Source organism: Lagopus leucura, unplaced genomic scaffold, assembly GCF_019238085.1.
Source record: "Lagopus leucura isolate 7727_CA_CO unplaced genomic scaffold, USGS_WTPT01 Super-Scaffold_100017, whole genome shotgun sequence".
NCBI classification, from domain to species: Eukaryota; Metazoa; Chordata; class Aves; order Galliformes; family Phasianidae; genus Lagopus; species Lagopus leucura.
Window position 1 is genome coordinate 14765846 of NW_024962271.1, and position 24059 is coordinate 14789904.

The 24059-nt window shown below is 50.3% G+C and overlaps 3 protein-coding genes across 5 annotated transcripts in view; 1 reads left to right on the plus strand and 2 right to left on the minus strand.

Moving 5' to 3' along the window:
• Positions 1 to 2003: 2003 nt before the first annotated feature.
• DRC7 (dynein regulatory complex subunit 7) lies at positions 2004 to 14502 on the minus strand. Its single transcript, XM_042877208.1, has 18 exons — positions 14460 to 14502; positions 13807 to 13945; positions 13193 to 13367; positions 12606 to 12731; positions 11569 to 11763; positions 11124 to 11270; positions 10565 to 10783; positions 9790 to 9918; positions 9039 to 9123; positions 8617 to 8745; positions 8231 to 8359; positions 7336 to 7562; positions 6277 to 6489; positions 5268 to 5378; positions 4191 to 4301; positions 3008 to 3202; positions 2381 to 2520; positions 2004 to 2228 (listed from the first exon to the last, which is right to left on the minus strand). The coding sequence occupies exons 1-18, from the start codon at positions 14500 to 14502 to the stop codon at positions 2138 to 2140; spliced, it is 2604 nt and encodes an 867-aa protein (XP_042733142.1). The 3' UTR covers positions 2004 to 2137.
• Positions 14503 to 15619: 1117 nt separating this feature from the next.
• Positions 15620 to 19553, plus strand: LOC122183376 (pancreatic secretory granule membrane major glycoprotein GP2-like). The gene is made up of 9 exons (XM_042877266.1): positions 15620 to 15653; positions 16593 to 16659; positions 16826 to 16993; positions 17434 to 17639; positions 18010 to 18170; positions 18518 to 18763; positions 18854 to 19013; positions 19230 to 19373; positions 19452 to 19553. The coding sequence occupies exons 1-9, from the start codon at positions 15651 to 15653 to the stop codon at positions 19551 to 19553; spliced, it is 1257 nt and encodes a 418-aa protein (XP_042733200.1). The 5' UTR covers positions 15620 to 15650.
• Positions 19554 to 20516: 963 nt separating this feature from the next.
• ADGRG3 (adhesion G protein-coupled receptor G3) overlaps positions 20517 to 24059 on the minus strand; it is a 3804-nt gene continuing 261 nt past the window's right edge. Inside the window, exons 1-10 of one of the 3 annotated variants that reach the window (XM_042877043.1) lie at positions 23804 to 24053; positions 23563 to 23703; positions 23364 to 23486; positions 23255 to 23294; positions 22989 to 23089; positions 22435 to 22547; positions 21976 to 22268; positions 21748 to 21841; positions 21350 to 21636; positions 20517 to 21127 (exon numbers count right to left, since the gene is read on the minus strand). In XM_042877043.1, coding sequence (XP_042732977.1) covers positions 21012 to 21127; positions 21350 to 21636; positions 21748 to 21841; positions 21976 to 22268; positions 22435 to 22547; positions 22989 to 23089; positions 23255 to 23294; positions 23364 to 23486; positions 23563 to 23703; positions 23804 to 23911 — 1416 coding nt within the window. In that variant the 5' untranslated portion in view covers positions 23912 to 24053 and the 3' untranslated portion in view covers positions 20517 to 21011. Of the gene's footprint in view, positions 21128 to 21349; positions 21637 to 21747; positions 21842 to 21975; positions 22269 to 22434; positions 22548 to 22988; positions 23090 to 23254; positions 23487 to 23562; positions 23704 to 23803 lie in introns of all 3 variants that reach the window. The other 2 variants (XM_042877044.1, XM_042877045.1) reach the window with 2 other exon arrangements.

The window sequence follows — 24059 nt, forward strand, 5'->3', positions numbered from 1 at the left end:
CCGCTCCCCCGCCACCATCCGCAGCTCCGCCGCCTCCCTTCGAGCTTCTCCTCGCCGCCGATCCCCGCGGGGCGGCCCGTGGAGGCCAACGGATCCGCAGCCGTCCGCTCGCAAGGCTCGGATGCCCCGACCTGCCCCCCTTTGCCCCTTCTTCCCGGCGCCTGGCAACCGGGCCCTGGCAACCGGCCCCCCACCGCCAACCTCGGGCACACCCCGCCACCGCCCGGCTTCCACCAATCAGAGCCGCCCTTGCTCTCCGGCGTCCAAGCCAATCCGCGGTGCCGCTCTGTCCCGCGGAACAGCCGCGCCGTGCGGTTGCCGGGGTTCTGTCAGGCGCTCGACCAATGGGAGACGAGGGATGGCAGGTTACCATGGGAACCACAGAGCGGCTGACCATTCGCAGCGCGGCTTTTTCGAGGAGCTTTTCCGGCCCAGCCAATAAAGAGGGGCGGAGATAGGGTCGCTGCGGGCTTTTCTTGTTGTTGTTGTGGGGTTTTTTTAATTTTAATTTTAATTTTCATTTTTTTTTTTTAGGTTTGTGGGTGCTGAGAAGGGTGACGTGGCTGCGCTCGGGTTCCCGTCAGGCGGGAATGGACCCGCAGCTGGGTGGTGCAGTGCTGCTCTCTGCAGTGTGTGTTGGCTGGTTCTTGGCAGGCAGCTGTGTCCCCAGCGGCTGCCCGTAACAGGATTTCTAAGTTAATTTGTTCTGGCATCTGTTACTGAGTTAATGCTGATTTAATCCTCGCAGGCTGGCTTGCTCCTCTCCTGCTTCCTGAGCCCTCAGCATTTCTTTCCTCCTCGGTTCTCCGGGGTCCGTCATTCTCCAGGAGTTCACTCTTTGTGGTTCAGGAATTGCTTTGGCTCACTCCTTCTATTCCTTTAATTACTTCAGTGCTGTGTACTTACCCAGGTAATCGTATTTATCTGTCACAGAGGAGGAGGAAGTTTTTCACACAGGGGGTGGTGAGGCACTGGCACAGGTTGCCCAAGGAGGCTGTGGGTGCCCCATCCCTGCAGGCATTCGAGGCCAGGCTGGATGTGGCTCTGGGCAGCCTGGGCTGCTGGTTGGTGACCTGCACACAGCAGGGGGTTGAACCAGATGAGCATTGTGGTCCTTTGCAACCCAGGCTGTTCTATGATTCTGTGGTAAGAGCTTTCTCTCTATGTGACCTAGCTGCGTTAGGTCACCACGCCAGCAAAGCACTGACAGAGGGACGCAGCCCTGAGCTGCTCTTGTCAGGCACCTGAGGATGCCAGGTGCTGTCACAAAAGCCCTCAGAGCTGCAAAACCCAGGGGCTGGGAGGCTCAGTCACACCCAGAGAATTGCTGTGGTGTCAGCCACCTCCCCAGGAGACACAGACGCTGCACACAAAAGGAGTGCATCATCCTTCCATCAACACCTAATTGGATGCCACCCTGTGCAAGGGCAAGGTGGTAGATTTTAATGACCTGTGATATTTGGATTAAGCATAATGAGTTTCTTCTGCTAGGTGGCTTTCTACAATGAGAACAGTGCAAGAGAAAATGATTCTGTTGCAATAAAAAAGGCAGTCATTGGGGTTCTCTATAAAAGCTGATTAAAGTATCTATCCCTTAAAATAGGCAGCAGGCATAAACAAAGTCTCATCTGCTCTGACTCATGCTGTATCTCATGTGTAATGCACCTTATTCTATCACCAGAAAAACAAAACCCAAACATTTCTGCCTTCCTCTGTCTCTGGTCAGTGTAGCCTTTGTTGAAGATGATCATTACAGATTGTTCCTTGAAGACAGCAATCGTTGGGAGCTGTGGGCAGAACCACCAGATGTGTCTGCTGTGCCTCATCCAGGACATCAGGAATTGATTCCTAGCAAGTTCGGGGACTTGTATGGCAACACACTAACTGGCTTCTATTTTTTGGTATCAGGGAATGATTATTAGCAAGACAGTGGATTGTCTAAAATAGTAGATGGTACAGGTTCATTAAAATCCCCTGGAGCTCCAGACACAGGTGCACAAAGACTTCTAGCAGAACCTGATGAGAATGCAAGATTTCTTGCAGGCAAGTAGCAAAGCCTTTCCACCGTTTTTAAGGCTGCTTTTAACAGACTTCAGCACTAATTTCCCGTGTCTGATCTGAAGGAAAAAAGAAGCCATCAGGCATGACTGAGGTGCTCTGCTAGGCGAGGGTCTTTGCACAGTTTCTCCTCAAGAGCAAGGTACTTCTGTGGTGCTGTCTGCTTTTCCCTAGAACAAGAAGGGGGACTGTCAGAGGGAAGCTGCAGCAGGACATGGAGTAGAATGTCTCACAGAACAGCTTCACTGCTCAGTCACTAGGAACGCTGACTGGTAGACCTCCTTGTTCCCGTGAACATTTTTCTAGCAATCATTCCCAGTACCTGTTGAGTCTTAGTGCCAGAATGTGGATACGGAACATGGTTTCAGAGTAATCAGCAAGGAAGTCAGCCTCCTCCTTCTCGCTGAGCTGATTCTGATTTTCCTGAAACTGCTGGTTCCTCTTCTGCAGCTCTTCTACCTCCTGTTGAGAGAGAGAGTGGCAAGAAGTCAGGCTAATGGGAAGGAGAGCGAGGAGTGCAGATGCACAGAAGTGCAACTCAGAGTTCAGGGAGCCAAGATGAAGGAAACCACAAATAAGGGCTGTTTTATTTTCATGAGAGGCAGTGAGTCTGAGATGAGGTCTCACAAGAAGAAGAAAACAAGGGAATCAAAACACACAGACCAGTGAGAGGCTGCAAGACCAAAACGTGTTGCTTCACTATAGTTAAGAAGCACTGGAGAACCAAATCAGCTCTGCTTGAAACAAGGACTGAATTTGACTCTGGAGCTACTCCGTTCTTTGATCTCACATGTTAATGACAAAGTGACACAGGTGTGTCCAGGGCTCCCTTACAGGTAAAGGAGTTTTGTTTCCTGCCTGCTGTCACGATGAGATGTGTATTGCCCCCCTGCCAGTGCAAAAAACCCACTCCAGTGACATGCACATCACGGAGCAAGGCTGGGAATACCTTTTCAAAATGGGCTTGGATGATGTTGGCCTTAGAAACCAGACGATTCTTAAAATCACTCAGGCAGTCGTCCCGGAGGCGGAGGGCCTGCTTTCTGGTTATTTTCTCTGGGCTGCCAATTTGGATAAGAAAAGGTGCCAGGTAATCCAGATCCTGCTCCTTTTGTCCTGGGAACTCATCCTTCTTTGCCTTCACCTGAAGGGGGAAGGACAGAAAGAGTCACAATCCATCTGCTTGTTTCCCAAACACCCTAAATAAGGCAAAATAAAAGCAAAGGCCTAAACTCCCGCAACCCAGTGGTGGAAATGATGTTTCCTTTTGCTATAGTTTGACCAAATCTGTAGCTTTTCATTAGATGCACAGTGCTAATGTGTTTTTCATTCTGTCATTTGTTTTTTATCACCCTTTTTAATATCTTTCCTAATTTCCTTGACTGCAGAGATTTATCTTACATAAAATGTGCAAGAAGGGCTCCAAAAAAGGCATTTGTATTTGGATGGGATATTTTGAGTGCTATTAATTTGTAGGCTGGCAAATAGCTGATTCTTGGACCTTTGCCTCTGTGCTTCACGCCAGATGTCTGGCATATAAAACCCACTATCACTTCTTACAAGCTCTCCAACCAGGAAAGTTCAGTCTAAACATCATTCACAAGAAACATAGCAGAGATTTTAAAAAGCTGGAAGTCATTATTCTTCAAGTTTTTTTTTTATTTGCTCACAATACTCATAAGGTAATAATTCCCTGAGAGACACCCTGAAACAAAATTGCCTTTGCAAATAATGAAAACAAAAAACCCAACTGATTCATAGAGGGACGAAATGTGCAAAGATGTGCACCTACACCTGATGAAAAGAGAAAGGGCAATAAAGATGCAGCTTTGACTCTGTTATCACACTCCCCCTCCCCAGTGCCTATTATCATTAAAATAATTAACAAGGATTAGTTATTAAATTGTTACCTAAATAAAATAAAACAACTTTTTCTCTCTCTCTCTGATGTGGCCACAGAGCCAGAAGGTCATAACTTGGCCATGTTGTATTTTCAACTTGCTGGGATTTGGCTCTGTATCTTTTAATAACACTAAAAGATCTTCAGAGCTAACATGTCAGACAGAAGATGCTTGCTCTGCATTTAATCTGTGTGCATGTAATTAATACTGGGATTAGTAAAGCCCACCTACCATGGCTTCGTACTCTTGTCTTTTCCTTGCATTTCTCTCTGTGTCATATATTGAAGCTGACAGTTTAATGTCTGCTTCTTCATTCTTGCGGGTCTCCAGAATTGTTAGCACCTTCCAAGCAATGAGAAGAGAGACACCTCAGCTTTCCCACCGAGTGACAGCATTTCCACACGCTCACAGAGCAGATGCTGTGCGCCACGAGTGTAGCACAGGGTTAAATACATCCCAGACCTTTATGAAAAGGTTCATCTGAAACTGCAGAAACAGCTTTGGCTTTTTGCTTTGTCGCAGCAGTACATGGGACACACGGCACAAGCAACAGCAATATTTGGCCTGTGAATACCTCAAGACCAAGAAATCTGGTGAGGTCATTCACGAGGTCACAGTGTATGCTCTCCACAATTCTGAAAAATATTGCAAGCTTTTTCTTTGCTATTATTAATGTTCTGCATGCTGTTGTTGTGCATTCCTCTCCAGAGGTTTTCCTTTCACAGAAAAGCCATTTAAAAACCAATCAGATCCAATGGCTCTGTCTCCACTTGCTAGGATGACTGAATTTCTCGTGAAGTCACCACTTCTAAGAACATGAATTTGTTCCACCAGTCACAGTCTGATCAGCAGTACAAGCAGTGTATTTTGTGAACTATTTCCCTACAGTTGTTCCTACAAAAAAAATCACTTTGATATTACTGTTACGGTTTCCTGGAAATGCCTTGCAATTAGATTACATTACATACAACATCCTTTCTTTTTGGTTTCATTCCCAGGCAAGCAAACAAACAGATCTACTCCTGGACGCCCCAGTTCACACGCTGTTATTTCTCTCTGAAACCATTTCCATCCCTGAGAACAAACAGAGCAAGACTTGGGAAGCGTGTGACTCCATATATTATACAAGATCTGTACTGAGCAAGGGACGGGTTGCAAACTTGGTCATTCAGCATGCAGACCAGCTTCACACCACCAGAGTTTTATTTTTATCACAGCCTAAGCTGAATGAGGCTTTGGCAACCTGTCCAATGAAACCAGCTTCCACTCCTGACCGTGCTGACAGCAGTGAGGACGGCTCCCTTCTACCTCTGCTTGAGTTCTCCACACTTGTTGCTTCAGCTGCTTCTCTTCCTCTGTTAGCTCTCGCAACAGTTTGTACAGGTGAACCAGCTTTGTGTGCTGCTCAGAGGACCCTGCCTGGAAGCAGATAAGCTAGTGAAAGGCAGTATTGTTGTCTGGGTAAGTGGGACCAAGTACTTTGCAAACATAAACTGGCACCATTCTGCTAAGTCAATATAAGGACTGTGCTTTACACCACAAAAACATCCAACCCATTGTCAGTAGTTGACTAGAGTTCACCCAGACTTTGAGCCCAGCAGTAATGCCAGCCAGATTGCATGTCCTACACCTCTTTGATGATGCTCCTATTATTTGGCTGAGACTGTTTTTACAGGGTTACAGATGAAATGACAGCACTCCAGCATTTGCATCTCCCCAGAAATATAAATTAAAAAACATATATTAATAGCATATCTATTTTGGTAATCTGATTTCCTATGCATAATTGTGCAGATGATGCAGGCAGACTTCTTCCTCTGACTACAGACTCACATCAGAGATGTTAATAGAGTGACCTCTCCATGAATGAGAGAATTTGGCATAATGACAGCACTTTTTCTGGGGTATCTTTTATTTAAAGCTATCTGTCTATCTATCAGCAATAAATAAAGCCTCGGTATCTTGTCTGAATTTGCAGAGTAAGCTGGGGATGATTTAAACAACAGCATGACCCGAGCTTTGTGATCTATGGTAGAAATTGAGTTAAAATCTGCTCCTGCTTTTCTGCTGCGGTCTCTCTAAGAGAGAACAGCAAAGGAAATTTCAACTTCCCTGTCATGGATCTGCAGGATTGAGACAAACAGCTGCTGAATCAGCATCTTGCAAGATCTCAGTGGCCACATACACTACCTGATGAGCAGATGGGGGAGAGGCTGAGCACGAATATGCCATGCCATGCTTCCACTGACGCTGCACCTACCCTTTGCGTCCCCATGGCCCAGAACAGCTCCTCAATCCAGGTAGATTTTCTCCTTACCTGGTATGTGATGCACATTTCTGGGGTCATGATTTCACTTTGCTTCCTATAGCTCTCCTCTGGTTTGAAGAAGTCCTTCTTTGAGGCTGTGATGTACTTATCCTTCAGGTGGTATGTCAGTTGGATCATCTCCTCTTCCATCAGGAAGACACGTTCTGCCACATCTTCATCAGCAGGCTTTTGTAGGTTTCTGTGGAAACACTCCTTGATTTGCTAAGTGAAGAGAAAGAGATGGAAGCAAGTTAGACCGCAGAGAAAAATGGCAACATTCATGGAGAGTTAAATCAAAGCTCAAGACAAAAACTGGGCCTTTTTGCTCAATTTAGATGTGACAGCTACTCCTAAAGCCTTGGCCCATGGTTGGTCCCTGAAAAAAAAACAAAACACAAAGTTTCTTAAAGCAATACAGACTCCTATTTGTGGAGCTGAGCATGCTCTTCAAGCTCAAAGTTAGCTTGGGATGCATCTCAGTCTGATGGAGCTGTGGGAAGCAAGGTATTCTGAGCACAACAAAACACCCCAGATTCCCCAACAAAAAGAAGGGGGGAAAAAAAGCATGTTTGGTGTTGACCCAAAGGCCACTGCCTTGGCAGATGAAGTGTCTGAGCCATACCAGCAGATGTCAGATTTCCTCTCTCATCTGTTCTCCCCATCAGACCTGACTGGACAGAGGTACCTGCTTGTAACAGCACTATGGGACACTTTGTCAGCATCACAAAACATTCATTTGGGGTCAGAACAAAACACTGTGGAGTCTTGAGAAAATTTCCTTCCGAAATCATCGTTAAGCTATTTTTCTTTCCTCTGACACACATTTTCCAGGTCATAACTTCCTGGTTTCACTCAAGTTCTCCATGTGTTTTGGGACAAATGCATACACTGTGGCTGTGTCAAGCAAGCAACTGAAAGACACAGCAGCTGAACAAGACTTGTATGCTTCATCTGGAGTTTTGCCTTGGTTGTGTCCACTAAGAATGAACCTAAGGCCTCAGGCAGCATGTTTTGCAATGTATAAATATCACTGTGACAGATATTTTTCTGTTCCTGTCTTGGCCGTACCACTATAGGCCGGGAGTTAACATCAGTTCTGGTGCCAACCAAAGTTACTTTCTTTCTTTTAGAGCGAAACTCTGTGTGCTGGAAGTACTTGAAGTCATCTCGCCCCACAAAGTACTCTTTCATCTCGTTGTCATTTTCAGCAAGTTTCTGGAGGCCATCGACTCGTGTCTCAGTGTAGAACTCCATCACACGTTCAGTCTGTGGGCTCATTGACTTATAGGTGTGTACTAAGGACACAAAAGAGATTGCGTACGTTTTCACAACTAGTCATCACAATACTGCTGAAGTAAAGGCACATCCAGAGGAATACAGGCACATCCAGAGGAATACAGGCACATCCAGAGGAAGTCTCATTTTCTTGAGCAGCGAACAAATCAAATGCACCAATGAGTGTGGGAAGGGAATGTTATATCCTTACTGCTGATTACCAGTATACCATGGCCTGAGGATGGCAGAACAGCTTCTCAAGGCCGCTGCCTTCCTCACACAGCAAGGTAGTGGTGAGTAGAGCCTGGACTCTGCTCTTTCCACACCAGAAACTGGGCAATCTCTTGGGGAGAAATACTGCTTCAGTAGCACATCTGGACTAATAGCAGGACTTTGTCTTCTACAGCTGCATAACACTGAGAGACTGAATATAATCCCAAGGAGACAGTTTTCAACCTTACTGGTAAAAGTATATATCACTATATATGATACAGATGTCACCTTCTGTTATGCTGGGAAAGTGTTGCCCAGGACTGTAAGCACAACCAACCCAATCCTCTACTTTCAGAGACTATATTATTAATCTATACAATTCATCCTAGATGCTTACAGACCCGTTGCTTCAGGCTTTTGCAACTACTAGAACAGATTCCCATAATGTCTTGGTTGCCCAGATGAACTAGAATACCTTTGAGACCGAAGAGGTGTCCTGGGCTGAAGTACTCTGTGGTCAACTGTGTTTGTTTATTCACTTCTCTCACATCCAACATGTCTTCACGGTTTTTGAACCACTCTTTCACTTCTACTGCTTTGGTATCTGGCAGGAGACATGCAATTTCACAGCCTCACGTCACCCAGTTGGAAGTGGTATGATTCATCTGACATCTGTGCAAGCAGCCCACACAGTCACTAGAATTGGCTCTGTGCACTGGGGCACTTTATAGATTAATCCTAATAGATGAATTCTAATCTACTGTGATGACTTATACCATAAAAACACTTATTCCTCTTTGTCAACAGAAACTAAAGTCAGCAGCTCAGGGGGAGAAGGTGAGATAAATTCCATCCTCTTACAGTTTGAGTCTGCGTAGACGGTGAGCCGTTTCACCAGCCCATTTCCATTGGAGTATGGTGGCCATTTCTCCAGCTTTGCCTTCTTGTAGAGGATCACCTTCCTCCCCTGGGAACAGCGAGTCTCAAACTCTGCAGTAGGCAAGGGAGGTGTCAGAAAGATTGGCAGGCAGCCCCATATGCATAGTGGTAACAGAAAGTCCATCCCAGGCAAAATCATTCAGTTAGCAGGAAAGGTGTGTGTGTCTATGGGGACCACCCATCCACAGTGAGACAGTGCGTGGAAGGTGCATTCAAACCAATAGCAAGTGCATGCCTTGATCTACTGCACTTTGCTGCTGTACCTCAAACATCCTGAAGGCAGAATTCTTCCAGATCTACTAAAAGATTAGCTGGAAGGCAAGCGAAAGGCAAAGAGCGCGCACCTTTGGGAGATATCTGAATTGGAGCTACCCATGACGGTGGCATGGCAAAACTTATCTCCTCCTCCTCCTCCTCTTCTTCCTCCTCCTGTTGAAACAAAAATTTCCATTTTTGGGAATTGCTCTGACAGTGCCAGGCCTTCTGGTTCTGGAGAATGCACTGCAGCAATCAGCGAGCAACTCACAGGAGGCCACATTTTGTCCTGTGCAGCAGTGGCAGAGTTATGTGCTGTAACAATCACACACAGCCAGAGGGCAGGAGCAAGCAGCATGCTGCAGTTTTTCAGGGAAGGTGAACTTTATTGCATCCCTGCATTCTTGCTAGCACATCTTATTCCAAGCCTAAGGAAATGTGGCTAACACTTATGCTGGGCAGGTTATGAATGTGACTTTTGCCATTCAAACTAATGACCAGCTTATTTTATACAGACCGTGGAAGAAGTTTTGATCCCTGGTGATGAACAAAAGCTGGGAAGATTAGATATGAGGAGGGAATGTGTTGTTATCAGTGTTTCTCCGTGGTGCTGTGCTGGAGTAATGCCTGCTTTATCATATTTTGTTCTGCCAGCAAGACAACATAACATTTATACACACTTTATTTCTACATTTGGTTGGCAACTTGTAAGAGCTGTCTGCTGACCAGCAGAGAGAGGATGTTCAGAAAATTTTTGTTTTAATTTTATTTTTCTGAAATTCCTTTGTCCCAGAGGTCAGTGCAGCGGAAGGCTGAGTGCTAACCATTCAGGTCACTCACCATGTCATCCATGTTCCTATCAAACAGCTCATTTTCCTTCTCAGCACCCAGGAGCAGCTGAAGAGGCTTGTCAGTCTCTGAAAGCATGATTTCCCAGTGGACAGCATCACTCAAATCAAAGACAAGATCCTAGGCCAAACAGAAGAAATACAGAGCAGCCTCAAGGGCCTGACACTAAACTCAACACTGCTTCTGCACACCTGCAGACTCTGGACACCCTGGATCTCAGTGGCTCACTGGTGGGATGCCAAAGACTGGCTCTTTGCCTGGAAGGCTACTGGTCCTTTTCCTCATGGTACCACTGCCAGGGAAATACTTCTGCTTCCTTCCTTGACTCATGCATGGTCCCAGGGTCATGCAGATGGGCCTAAAGTGATTCTGATTTAGCCCCTCTCCTTCCAGCCTTTCTATCAGCTGGGCAGTAGCTAGGGTGTGAGAAGAGCCAAATCAAGATCTTTCCTACCCTGAGCTGTACTTAACAGATTTTACCCTAAACGTTCTTTTTGGGAGAATGGTTGTCCAGCCAGCCTCCAAAGCTGATATTCCAGTGTTGTGTAGGGTCAATAGGTATGATCCATATTTGCTAGCTCAGAGAGTGGGATGGCAGGAACTAGCTCCAGGTACCAGGTCTGATGTCTAAGCAATCAGAATTCCGTGCCCAGAGCCAGTGCAGGGGAATAGTGACTAGAAACCTGGATCACCACTGATTTCGGACTCCCTCAGGGCTCAGCCTGACTGTCCCTTTCAGGTGCAGGGGTGTTTAAGAGCTCACTACCTTGCAGCCGTTCCGGCAGTCCTGCATGTTCACCCAGTAGTTCTTGTGGTTCCAGACACTCTCAATCCCAAGGAACTGCTCATCCATGGTGCTATGGCTGTTCCCCGTGAAGGGATCAATGAAGAAAGTTTCGGGAACCTCTCTCTTGCCAGACAGAACCAAAACCCACGCATGCACCCGTAAGCCACACAAACGGTCACGTGTGAGCTCTTCTGCTTCCTGTAGTCCAGAAGATAGAGCAATAATTATTGCTACTTTATTGCCACTTTAGTCCAATCCACCAGCAATCTTATTCTTTCCCCTGCCCAACTCTGAAGACCTCCAAACCCTTAATTCTCTTCAGAACAGTGATGCAGTACATGCTCAGTGTTTATTCCTCTGCTAGCACACACCGTGTTTCCAGAAACTATGTGCTCATGGCCAGAATCTGAGTTGTACTGTACTGCATGGAGGGTCATGAGCTCCTTTCTTTGGTCAGCTATTACCCACGTCTCAACTCTTACCCATGTCTCACTCTTGCTAATGGAGTTTGAGAGTAGGGTAGACCTTGCTAACTCACCATGCCCCTCTCTTCTCTTTCCTTTTTCTCAGTAGCTTCTGTTTCTGCTTTCTTCTTGGCCTCCTGCTGAAGCTCAAATTTGCTGCACATGTCTGGGGGGGACTTAACTCTATATTTGTTAGACTTCTTCACTTCTTCTTTTGGGACCTGCCTCCACAAAAGCAAGAAATTGCTGTTAAACCCAGCAGGAATCAAGAAAAGGGAGAAAGCACAGGCAAGCTGTCGCCCTCTTTACATGAGTAGCATGATTAGAAAGCAAGCAGGCAATGGGGCTGGGCGCCCCACAGCCTGCCATCACACTCATTCTTATCACACAGTGGACACACCAGAGATGCCAGCTTCACTGGCCTCCAGTGTGCTTTGTCTTTCTCACCAATGTCATGGTTTTCTTATCAGAACCAGACACCCAGGCTCCCCCCTGCCTGCTCGCTGCAGGTCTCCTCACCTCCTGTGGCTTCCTGAGCAGTGGGCATTCCTCCAGAGTCTCATCCAAGCTGCATATGTCGTGGGTGGCATACCCATTCACACAGTAGGCATCGTACCCAGCTCCAATCAGCATGGAGCACAGCAGCACACTGAAGTCAAAGCAGTTCCCTCGCTGGTACTTCAGGATGGTAGTTGGGGAATAGAGTGAGGAGGGCTTGAAAGAAAGAGATATCTGTTCACAGCATTTGTCTTCTGAAGCTGAAACAAGCCCCAGGAACGAGAGAGAGAGGGCATTGCTCATATCCCTGGGCACTGCATCCATAGGGAGTCTGTTCAAATGAAACTCATACATAAACCACAGATGCTAAAAGTTCCTTCCAAAGTAATGTGGAGAAATTCTGACCCTAAATCTTGTGCATATTTAACCATAGGGAGAGATGGGCAGGACAAATTTGCCAGGCTACTGAGAATCTAATGCTAACCACAACACCAAAATGGGGCTTATCTCCATTTCCAGCTGGTCTGCCTGCAGCATTTCAAAGCAAAAGACCCATAACCTAAATTACAGCACAAAGGGAACATACTTCCTTTTGGTCCTCACTCCCCAGGCAAAGGGAACAACACACAAAGTGAATACAGAGATATTCTACTTACACCATCTATGCCCAGATATCAGACTGAACCTTAGGTTAGATCAGCCTTTGTCCACTAAATCAACACACATTCTTGACACCAAAGTGTCTCTTGAGACCCTGAGACTCTTGGGACACGCCTGACCAGCATGGAGCTCATGTAGATTGTTTGGAGCACACTGAAGGATATCAGCAGTCCTTCCTAACAAAGACTAGTTAGTCTCTCTGCTTTTTCTGGTTCATACCACCCCCAGGACATTGGCATCATCTCTTCTTGCTACTCTAGCGGGATTGCCCAAGTAATTGTGAGGTGCTGGAGGGACAAAAGGACTTTGTAAATCCCAGCCCCTCGGGTTTCCACATTGCGTACTTCTTTCACCTCCATCGTGGGGCTGTTTCTGAAGGGACTGCAGCCCTTTCTTACCGGTGTGAGAGGGCACTTGAGGGGCTCCATAGTGAGATAATCAGAGACAAAGCTGGCACAGCCATCCCAGCGGTACAGCTCTGTGTAAGGCAGCAAGGTTGGCCTCACTGTTGTGCTCACAAACTTCTGTAAGGCACCAAGAGGACTTTGATTAGCCAACAGATTACTGGTGCAGTTTCTTGTCCAAAGCAATCCTCAGACAACCCCTGGTTGTTGCAGCTTACACTCAGGACTTCCCTGGAGCATACCAACATACTGATGGTACACCTCATCACCACTCAGAATTGGAAATGCATGGAGTTAAGATGCTTTGTGCCAGTAGACACTTCCGTTAGTTAGAAGCTAATCTCAGCCACACTGCAGATGTGAGCCAGATCTCTTAACTTTCATGTGAGACAAATAGTTACTGCACTTTCTGGCTTCTATATCCTCTGGCATTTATTTATTTATTTGTCTGGTATGACATTTATATAATAAATGTTGAAGGAAGCTGATCTAAAGGAGCAATTCCACACACTCAGGGCAGCAACAGGCCCATGACTGGACAAAAACTGTGCAGCTTGGGCCCATCTCCACACCTCCTTTACCTCCACGCCACATTCGTTGACAGGGTGCAGGAAGAGCGGCTTGCGTTCAGGGCAGAGGTGAGCAAACTGCTGGTGGTAATGGTGAGCAATGCGCAGCAGCTTCTTTTCCCTTGGGGAATTCACCTTGTATGAGTCTGGTAACTGGGACGTGCCAATGCTGTTCCAGTCAAAATCACTTGAGAGGCAGAAGGAGGCAGAGAAACACAGGTAATAAAGTGGGGAGCGATTTAGACAGGATGATCTGCTATCGAAATACAGGAAGGGCTCCCTGCTGGAAAAAAAATGGGGCTATATCCAAGAAGAGATTGTTTAAAGTAGGCGTGATTTTGACATAGTCAAGCTTCTCTGGAGTGATGGCAAGCTAACGTAGACCGAGAGGACTGGGGGATCTTTATACAGTGTTTTGATACAGTATTGAATGGATGGCAAATGAAGTGATTTATCTTGTCTTACTCACAGACATGGACAGCTCACCAGGCTCAACTAAATTTGCTCCCCCCACCCTGCCTTGCACAAACAACCTCAGCACCAGCTACAAGCATGCAGCTTCCCCATGGACCCCCCGCAGGACTGTCTCTGCTCATCCCAGTGACTGACACACACGTGCAACTTACGGTACATCACTTGCAAAGCTGACTTGTTCCACAGACAGCTTTGTGTCCATGTTGTGAAGCTCACTGCTGACCTCCAAAGCCTTCAGCTCTTCTTCCTTTTGCTCCTCTTCTTTCTCCTCTAGGACCTCCATTTCGCTTCCTCTACAGAAATACATGCAACCAGATGGGACCAGGTGTATAGGAACACCAAAACTCCGGGTGCAATGGTTCCCATTTCTGTGACTCTCGTGTACAAGCACTGAACTCGAGTTCAGGCTGGGCAGGTGGAACACAGGGCATGGGGCAGCCGGTGGGATGGGGATTTGTTTGGTGGGTGCCACGCCACAGCCTCAGGCCTTGTTGTGGCTGGCCCTCCAGGGAACGCAGCCAGAGCTGCTGGGGAGAGGGTTGTTTGTAGCTGCCTCAGCAGCAGAGCAGCCTCCAAGGCCGCAGCGCTGCTCCTATCGCCTATTTAGGTTTCAGGGAGGCTGGGGGCCGTCCTTTTCCCTCCCTGCGGTCAGGCTGACCCTCTGCAGAGCACATGGGGCACGACGGACCTTGTGGCTGGGGGCACGAAGTGGGGGAATTCCAGGGCCCAGCACCGCACCCAGCCTCTGCCATCCTGCAAGGATCCCTCCGGTCCCTTCAGCCCCACAGCCCCTCCAGCCCCGCACCTCTGTCGTCTGCCAAAGCCTCGCCGCCGGGCCTGGTCACCATGGCAACGTCCACGCACCCAGCAGCCTTGGCGCGGCCTGCGGCCTCTCCCGCGGCCCAGCCCTGGGCCTCCCCCGCCCTATGGAGGCGGTAGGCCCTGAGCTGCCCCCCGGGGTTCCACAGCCCCCTCGGCTGCCCCAGTTTTGCTCACCACTCACTTCAGCACCTCCATACACAGCCTGGCTGCGGCAGGTGCCTCAGCAGCCCCAGAGCAAATGGGCTGGGAGCTGTGGGTCTGGGCCTGGGTCTGGGCCTGGGCCTCCTCTGCCCACTCCAGGCTGCAGGACTGCCCCTAAACTCATGGCTTCCACTGCTTTTGAGTGTGACAGGAGGCTTGTTTTTTTTAAGTGGTGGTTCTTCAGACAGAAGAACTAAGCAGCTGCTAAGCACTGCTTCATTTCTGCGTTTTCTCTGTGTTAGGACAAGCCTGCCCTGCTCACAGGGGCACACAGGGGCAGTCAGGTGTGCCATGAACAGTGCTGGGCATGCAGGCAAACCGCAGTCAGATATTTTAAATCATTCCGCGCTTTCTGTAACAAGCAGTTTACACAGCGTATCAAGTAGCATCACTGTGAGTGATCACTGTCATAATCGTTTCACAACGTGTGGCAGGACCAAGCCCTTATCCCCGTGTCTGTCATAGCATCTCTCACCAGATCTGGGATTTCAGAAGTCACTAAAAAACAGAGCACGTGTGTGTGGATGGGAAATCATGTGTGTTCATGTGTGGAAGGGAAACCATGTGTACTGAGTGCACAGCTGTTGGCCTCTGCATGTACCACTATGGTATCTGCTGTTCCTGCTGAGGCGAAGCAGGTGCCACAACAGCAGGTAGATGCCTAAAACCCCGGGAAGCAGGGGATGGTGCAGACAGAGGGATATTGCAGACGCTGCTCCTGGTTGGAGCCCCATCAGGGCTGTGATTTGGGTCAGCGTTCACCAGCCCTGAGCTAATCAGAAGGGCCATGCTGGAGGACGCATTTTCGGAGAGCTGTTTGCTCCCCGTCTGCTGCTGGCTCTTGTGCAATCGCAGAGGCAGCGTGTCTGCGTGGGGGAGCAGTGAGCTGCTGGGAGGTGATATAAGGCAGGCAGCTGGGAGCACGAGAAGGACCCAGCTGGCTGCGGGTGGGCAAGTGTGGATTGGTCTGGCAATGGTGAGTAGGATAAGAGAGGTGGAAGCTTTGTGTTGAGGATGTATGCAGTCCTTGGGCTGGTGGGCATGATGAGAGCAGCTAGGAGCTTTTTGTTGAGGCTGCAGCAGCCATGGGTGGCACATCTGAGAGAAGGTTTGCAGAGCTGCCCAAGGCAGTTGTGCCAAGTTGGGAACAGTCCTGCACTTGCTGTCAGCATAGTTCTGGCAGCAGCAGGAGCCAGGTTTCCACTGAAGCTAGAGGACCGTGCTTTGGGGCCATGCCCCGCATTGCAGATGGGGCTCTACATCCCCAGGGCTTTGCATCCTCCTTGCCCAGATTTCTGGTTGCAGATGCTCAGGGTAGGGCTGAGGGAATAAACAATTTGCTGCTAGACCAGAGTGTGGCAGTCCAAAGCTTTTGTCTTTGGCATTGCCCTGCTGTGGGGACATATGCAGCCAGCAGCCCCAGGTGACTCATATCCACAGCTCTGATAAGGGTCCTGGGCTTATCCTGCACCACGTCATTAATTTCTCTAAGGAAACATGTTATCTGACCCAGGCTTGGAGGTTGACTTTATCTGTGTCTTCATGACATAAATTTTAGTTATGTTCAAGGTTTGATTCTTTTCTTTTAATCCCATTGTCTCTCCTGTTGTGGATGTGGGTTACTGGAAAGGCAAGCACGGCTTCATAAGACCTAAATCTTCACATTAGAACTATGATTAGAAAGGTTAGAGGGAAATTCCTTTTCACTTATGGGAGCCTGGGCTGAGAGGATTGCTGTTTTGGCCCTTTGGGATAGGAAATTACTTCATACCATTGAACCTACAGTTTTTGGAGGAAATACAATATAGAAATTATTGTACCCATGTTTGAGGGCTGGCTCTGAGTGATTGCCAACACCTCTGCAATGAGGACCTGCTGAAAACCTGCATTACCCAGAGCCTGATTGTTCTTACAGGAAGGGACTGTGACGTATTTGCTGCTGTTCTCTGCCCTGCGCCTGGCTGGCTGCGAAGGCAACAAGAGTGAGTCTCCTTGTATGCTGCCCTGTGCAGTTATAGATGGGGAAATGGAAAGGAGAGGTCAGAGCCTCTTCAGCCCTTGCAAGCAGTGGGGTGAGCTTGCTCTCATTCTCTCGAAGGTTAGATGTTCCTGCTGCATTTCAGCTTGCTTGCATTGCCCTCCCTGCAGGTGAGCTGGCAAGCCCTCACAGCTCGACAGGAAGGTTTGCCCTGCGTGCCAAGAGGAGCTCAGACGCCTGCATGCCCAACCCATGCCAGCACCATGGGGGCTGCCAGGTGATAGAGGACAGACCCATCTGCAGCTGCAAACCTGGCTTCACAGGGGCGTTCTGCCAAGGTACAGCCTGGGGTGCTGGCAAGCTCAGTTTGCACACAGGCACCAAAGGGAAAGGTGATGGGCAGGGTGGTGTTCCTGCCTGGTTCCCTTGGCGGACTGCAGAATTCTAAAGACAGTCCTCCCCCAGAGGGAGCCAGACCTGTGATGTCTGCCTATGATGTCTTAGCTTGACGACTGTGTCCATTCAAAGTAGCAGCAGTTGCAGACTTGTGCAGGCTTAGGCAATTAGCAGTAAATGTCAGATCCTCATTAAATTCAGCTCATTTCCAAAGGTTTGTCTTTTGCTTTCCCCTGGTGTCTCTGAAGACCCCTACCAGCAGCCTTCCATGAGGTTGGGATGAGGGTCTGTTGAGCTCGATAGGACTGTGTCATCCCATAGCTGACTTAGGGCTCCTTCAGGCATCTTCCTTATTGCTATTGCAGATGGCTTTTTCCCCCAGATGTGGTCCTGAAGTTGGCCTGTGAGGAAGAGCACATGAAGATGATGGTGAGGAAGGAGGTGTTTGAACTGCTGAAAATCCCCCGGGAACTTGTCCACTTGAAGAACCAGGCATGCAAGGTTTCAGAAAGAGAAGAGGAGGGTGAGCTGTTTTTTGCAGCCACTCTCACAGGTGAAAACCACACTGCCTGTGGATCAATAATTCAGGTGAGGATCCAGCACAGAGCCTGTGCTGAATAGCTCTGAAGCCAAGTGAGAAGAAATATGCTGAATGGGGACAGCCCTGGAGTCTTTCCCTTTTTTATCTGGCACTGTGAAGCTCTCTTTCCCCTTGGGAGGCTTCCCTGGGGGCTGTTAGAAAGCTCTTCTGCCTCCACCAAACCACTGCTGGCAGCACATCTTATCTTGCGCAGCGGAGCATGGAAGTCTCTGTGTGCTCTTTAGGATAAGAGCCTTCAGCTTTCTGGCAGGATCCTCTGAGCTCTGCAGACCTGCCTATAGTCAGTACATCACTTAATTCATTAGACTGTGCTGTACTCTGTACATGAGCTTAGGTATGGTTTCTTTGTCATTCCAGCAAAACAGCTCCCATGTGTCATACTCCAACATCATTGAGACAGCGAGGGAAGCACACAGGGGTGTGATCTCCAGGAGCTTTCAGCTGGAGGTGCATTTTTCCTGCGTCTATGCCTATGAGCAGGTGGTGAAGGTGCCATTTGCCCTCATCCCTGTCGACAAGTGAGTGGTCTCTCTTCACCTTGCTGCTGAGATGGTGTGTTCAAGCTTGTGGAAAAATAGATGCCTTTGATGAGATGATCTGTAAAGGCCCTGGGGAGCCACCAAAGAGCTCTGAGAGCAGTATCACATCACAGCGCTTCTCTTTCTCTTCCCCAAGAGGGTCCCATAGTAGTTTTTCAGAATAAGGTTTGGGCCTTGGGTAGGGACACGTGTAATCTGCCTTTCTCCCACCTCCATGACTAGTTGGGCCAACTCCATATGGGATCTGGGCTCAGCGAACACGAAGAGCCTGTGCCAGCCCTGCTGACCTGACGTGGCAGTTCACGAGCTCTCTTCTCTCTTCACAGGCTGGTGCAGTTCATGGTCAGAGAAGGGCACTTCAACGTCAGCATGAGGCTGTACAAGACCGCATCCTACGTGGAGCCCTACCGGCTGCCGACTGCGGCCGTGCCCATCACTGACACGCTGTATGCCATGCTGAAGATAGAAGGGCAGCACCAGCTCCGGTACTTCCTGCTGAGTGTGGAGGACTGCTGGGCCACGCCGAGCTCAGACCCCTACCAGGATGTGCGACATGAGCTCATTGAGCAGGGGTGAGCATTCCTGGTCTCCTTGCTGTGGCTGTCCCAAACTGGGGTGTCCTTCTTTTTTTTTTGCCTGCTGACTGTGCTATTTTGCCCCAGGTGTCCCCATGATGAGACAGTGACATACTTGAATGCCATTGGAGAGAGCACCACAGCCAAGTTCAGCTTCCAGATGTTTCAGTTTGTCGGGTACCCCAAGGTGTTCCTGCACTGCCGTGTCCGGCTGTGTCTCCCTGACGGCCCTGAGCCCTGTGCCAAGGTCAGTTCTTAGGAGTGACTTGGGGACAAGCAGGTTAAGGTTCCTTTGTTAACCAGCTCCTGTCCCATGTTCTGAGGCTAGCCATTCTCCTAGGCTGCACCACAGCTGTGCCTCTGCTGGGGCAGAACACCAGGGTAGCCTGTCCCCCTGGCAGGCACTGACCCCACAGGAGAGCTTCTTCCCTGCTCTCTTCCCTTCCTTTTATTCTGTTAACAGCAATGTCCCACTCTCTGGAGGAGCAAGCGGGAGCTGGCAGATGACTACAATAAAATTGTCTCCTATGGACCCATCCACCTGCTGGCTGCTCCTTCCCTGGGAGCGGAGAGCCATCATCCCAGGGCTGACCAAAAGGAGCTGAAGGGTACGTATGCCACTCTGGGGAGTATTTGGGCCAGCTTGGGGGACCCAGACCAGTAACCAACCTTTCTTCTCTTTGTTGGACCCAGCCTGTGGCTCCCTGGGATCTTCATCCTACTGTGTGTTCTTGGTGTGCTCACTGTGGCTGCTGCAGCTGTCAGTGTGAGAAGATGCACGGTGTAGAAAATAGCCAGTTTCAAATAAATGTGGCAGCGGCAGAGAGACTCTTCTCTGTGTCTTTACAGAGGTTTAGAGGAAGGAAATTCAAATGTTGCTCAAAGGATGAGTCACATCAGAGTGTTTCTGTTCACTGAGCATCTTTTGAACGTTCCCATGCCCTCCTGGCCCATGGTGAAACAAGTACTGAGGAGAGCTGAGCAGAAAGGGCTGCTCTGGGGTGGTGAGGTGGGATGTCTCATGGGGTCCAGTACCCTCTCATGGGACAGGGCTCAGCTGTTGGGCTCTGCAAGACCCAGCAACCCAGCTGTAGCAGGGCCTGCCTGCAGGCGTAGCATAGAGCTTCCAGAGAGCAAACTGAAGTCCTTCTTGTCCTTCTTACGCTGGGCAGGTGGTTGGTTTTAGAAGGAGGTGGGGAGATGGAGCTCTGTGCCCACCAGATGTGGGCTTTGCATGGGAATTGCTGAGCCTCTGATTGACCACATGAGGTGAGCACTGAGTCAGCCCTGGGAGCACAGGTGAAGGCAATTCTGTGCTACTGGAAGGGGTGGAACCTGGCTCCACCTCTCCTAGACCCCATTTAAGAGCTGACTGCCAGTGGGGAAGGATCTCTTGTGGAGATTGCTCCTCTTGGAGTCTTCTTAGTGAGCCTAAGGACAAAGGTAAGCTTTCCATCCATTCTTCATTAGTGTGATAGCCTGTTTAGCCTACCTTTCCTGTATATTTCTTAATTATAACATCTGTATATTCATTGATTACACAGCATGGAACCACAGATGGCATAGCATTAGCAGAGAAAGGACTGCTGTATGTACAAGTGTGTGTACATACATGTGTCCACACAGATATCTTCCCCCTGCATGACAGTGAATTGCTAGAAAGATTTTGGCTCACCAGTACATCTAAGTGGAGAAAACTATAAATATTGTTCACTTGTCACCATCAAAAGTGAAATCCATAATGCTTAGCTTGCTAGCAGAGTTTTAATGCTAAAACACAGACATGGATTGGCCAATACAACAGTTCTTTGTGAGAGGCTGAGCTGATGTGCGTGCATGCACGTACAGTGTGGAGGAGATGGTGTAGCTCAGGGTGCAGCTGGCTGTGCATCTCCAGGCTGATCCAGTGCCCAATTCCTTCTCTTGTGCTGGGGTAAGGCTGTAGGCTGAATGCAGATGGCTTGCAGGCTCCAGCAGGAGGCACTGGGGAATGAGACTTCCGAGGGCATGCAGAAGGGAGGGAGGTGACTGGAGGTGACTTGGTCTCCTTGGACCAAGCTGGCCCCCAGGAGCCAAAGGGCAGCTAGGGCAGATCACACCCCCCAAAGAGTAAAATGAGGCATGGGTGAGAGCAGGGGCCACGCTGGTCAGCCAGGGTGCCCAGCTGCCCATGCAGGCCTTGCTCTCACAGGAAGCCGTGTACTTTGGGCTGGGAGCTGGCAGGCAGAGAGGGAAGGCCCAGCAGCTATCCCTGTGACACAGCCATGGTTTTGTCATTCCTCACGATGTGGGAGAGGGAGCTGCTGGTCTCCTCTGCCCTTGGGTAGTAGAGGACAACCAGCCAGACAAAGATGAAAACACCTGCAGGGGAAGGAAGAAGACCATGGCAGCAGCAGCAGAGAGAGAGGCTCCTCCAAGTGCCTCTCCAGGGCTCAGCATCAGTGGCTGAGCTCCATGGCAGGTCCCTCTTCTCCCTGCTGAAGGGAAGGGCATGCCTGTGCCTTGGGATTCATTGTCCACCAGTGCCATGCTTCCTCCTGCCTCCCACCCCTTCCCAGCCAGACCCTGGGAGCCGGCCCTGACCTTGGAGGGAGTTGAGGATAGCAGCAAGGACGAGCATGGGTGTGGAAGAGCTGCCATAGCTGAGGAAGGACAGTGCCCAGGTGGCTCCAAGCAGGCAGAAGAGACCCATCGCTGCCAGGACCACCTTCCAGGCCTTGCAGTGCCCCTGCATCACCCCGCTCCTCCACAGGTGGCAATTCTTCCAGGCCACCACCCCGAAGATGATGGTGTTGAAGAGGAAGATGAGGCCGAAGTAGCCGCAGTTTGTGATGTAGTGGACAAGGAGGTGCTCAGAATTGATCCAGCACCTGAAAAGAAACAACTGCAATGCTTCCAGTAGCTCTGCTCCCCATACATCTATGGGAACCCCTCCCCATGGCTAAAGGGCCACCCAAATCCTGCAGGTGTGTGCCACACACAGGTCGATTATGGTCTGGTTGTCCACTGTCCCAATACTGTGTTTTCCATAGCTGCCAATGGCTCCTGCCACCCCCACCACCAGAACAGGGAAGCCTGGAGGAACAAGAGAGAGCAGCATGAGGGAGGTCAGAGTTCTCTGTCTCTGCAGGCACCCATAACACCGCAAAGCCCAGTTCCCTCTGGCTGTAACCCACAGGCTCCCTCACTCCCCAGCAGCCTGTGCTCACCCCATCCAACAATGCACAGCTTCAGCAGGTAGTGGTGTATGTAGGTGCCAAGGACCTTGACAAAGAGGAGATAGAGGTGACAGCCCTCCAGCGCCGTCCAGGTGAAGCAGCAGAGCAGGCAGTAGTGGGTGAGCCCCCCCAGGGCACTGCACAGCCCCGGAGGTGCTCTGCTGGAGAGCCCACTGCTGAGCAGGAAAGCCAGGTTGAGCAGGAGCAGGCTGCTGACCAGGTTCATGTGCAGCCCCAGGTTGATGCGGAGGGTGTCCTCAGACCTGAACTGTTTGTAACTGCACCTGGAGGGGGCAGAAAGGGTGGAGGAGGGACCCACATACTGGGGAGGGTGACAGCAGGCACTGACAAGTGGAAGAGGAGAGGGGCACCCCTTCCCCGAGGCCTGGGGTTGCTCCACATTCCTCCTCAAATCCATTCACAGTCAGGGGAGCTGCTTGCACACCCCACCTTAAGAAGATGTAGAAGGCAAAAGTGAAGATGGAGAAAGCCACAGCCACACCACAACCAGCATTGGCCACAGCCACCAACGTCTGTGCCGTAGACCCGTCCAGAGATGGGTTCTGCCGAACATGAGTGGTCAGATGGGTCCAAACCAGCCTGGAAAAGCTGGCTGTTGCTGCCCAAGCCATGGAGCCAAGGGGGGATGCCCCCAGCAGAGTGCTGCAGGGACCTCTACAAGCCCAGAACCCACAGGTCTGACCCCAAGTTCCCCAGGGAATGCAGAAGTGGTGGTGGCAGCTCTGAGGGGATGTGCTTGCTCTTGGGGTGGGGAGAGAACAGACCTCAAGTTTCACTGCTGCCAGATTAGAGCCCTTTCCACCCTCCCCATCCTCCACTGATCTGCTCCTGCCCTCGGGGACACAAAGATGGGGCTGGGGTTGATGTTAGGGCAGGATTGGGCTCGCCTGGAAGCAAATACAACTGTTCCTGTGCACCCAGCAGTAACACGTGAGGGCCTGAGCAGGGGTAAGAGTGGGAGCTGTAAGGAGAGGGGTTGTCACCAGGAGGAGGGTGAAGAAGGAGAGGTGGTCACAAGTGCAGACTGTCTCCTTGTCCTTGGGCTGTGTGACACATCCGTGACTGCTCCAGCCTCCTGCCTGCCCTACAACCAGCACAGGGCCACAGTGGTGGGCACCAGCCCAAACCCGCATCCTGCCTCACAGAGCACAGGCTGGGGGGCTGCAATGCTTGTTGATAGCAGGATGGCAGCCAGGAGCATGGCAGGCAGCCTGCCCACAGCCCCACCAAGCCCTGCTGAGCCTTGTACCTTTGCTGGGCTCCCAGAAAACACACAGCGGGGTGACATTCTGCAAACAGGGACGTAGTGTGAACCTGCACCTCACCAGGAGGCATGGGGAGGGGAGGGCATGCCTTACATGTGGCAACTGCTGGTAGGCAAAGGTGAGCTGCACGGGGTCCTGCAGCTCCGAGACGTCCCCATCCCCAACCACGATGCCCACCACGGTGTTGTCCAGAACCTTTCCCATCTGGTTGTCCTCCTGCACGGAGCGGTGCCGGCTGAGCCGAGCCGACAAGTGTCTCCCACATCCCAATGGCTGAAATGGGAGCTCGTACCTGGAACATGGTGAGCTGCTGGATGTTGAGCACAGTCACCACCACGCGCACTGCCTGGCTGCTCGGGGATGGGAACGCCCCGCTGGGGAGCCGGATGGTGCCTGCTGTCCCCTCCTCTGCTGAGCTGATCACTGCGGGGCCCTGAGCAGGCACAAGCTCAGCACTGCCCGTGTGGGTTCTGCCAAGCAGGGCTGCCACAAGCCCAGTGTGGAGGACATGAAAGCACATGTGGGGCCCTCACCTCAGCAGGGGAGAATGCGAGGAGCAGGCCTTGGGCCATGGCCCTGCTGATGTTCAGGTGCAGCGCCCGCAGGCCGGCTGTGCTGTTCTGTTCTGCAAACTGCACCATTCTGCAGGGTGGGCAGCTCCATGGAGCACAGCCCAAGGCATTGCCATGGCCCCATAGCAACCCGCAGCTCCATGGGGCACAGCCCAAGGCATTGCCATGGCCCCATAGCACCCCACAGCTCCATGGGGCACAGCCCAAGGCATTGCCA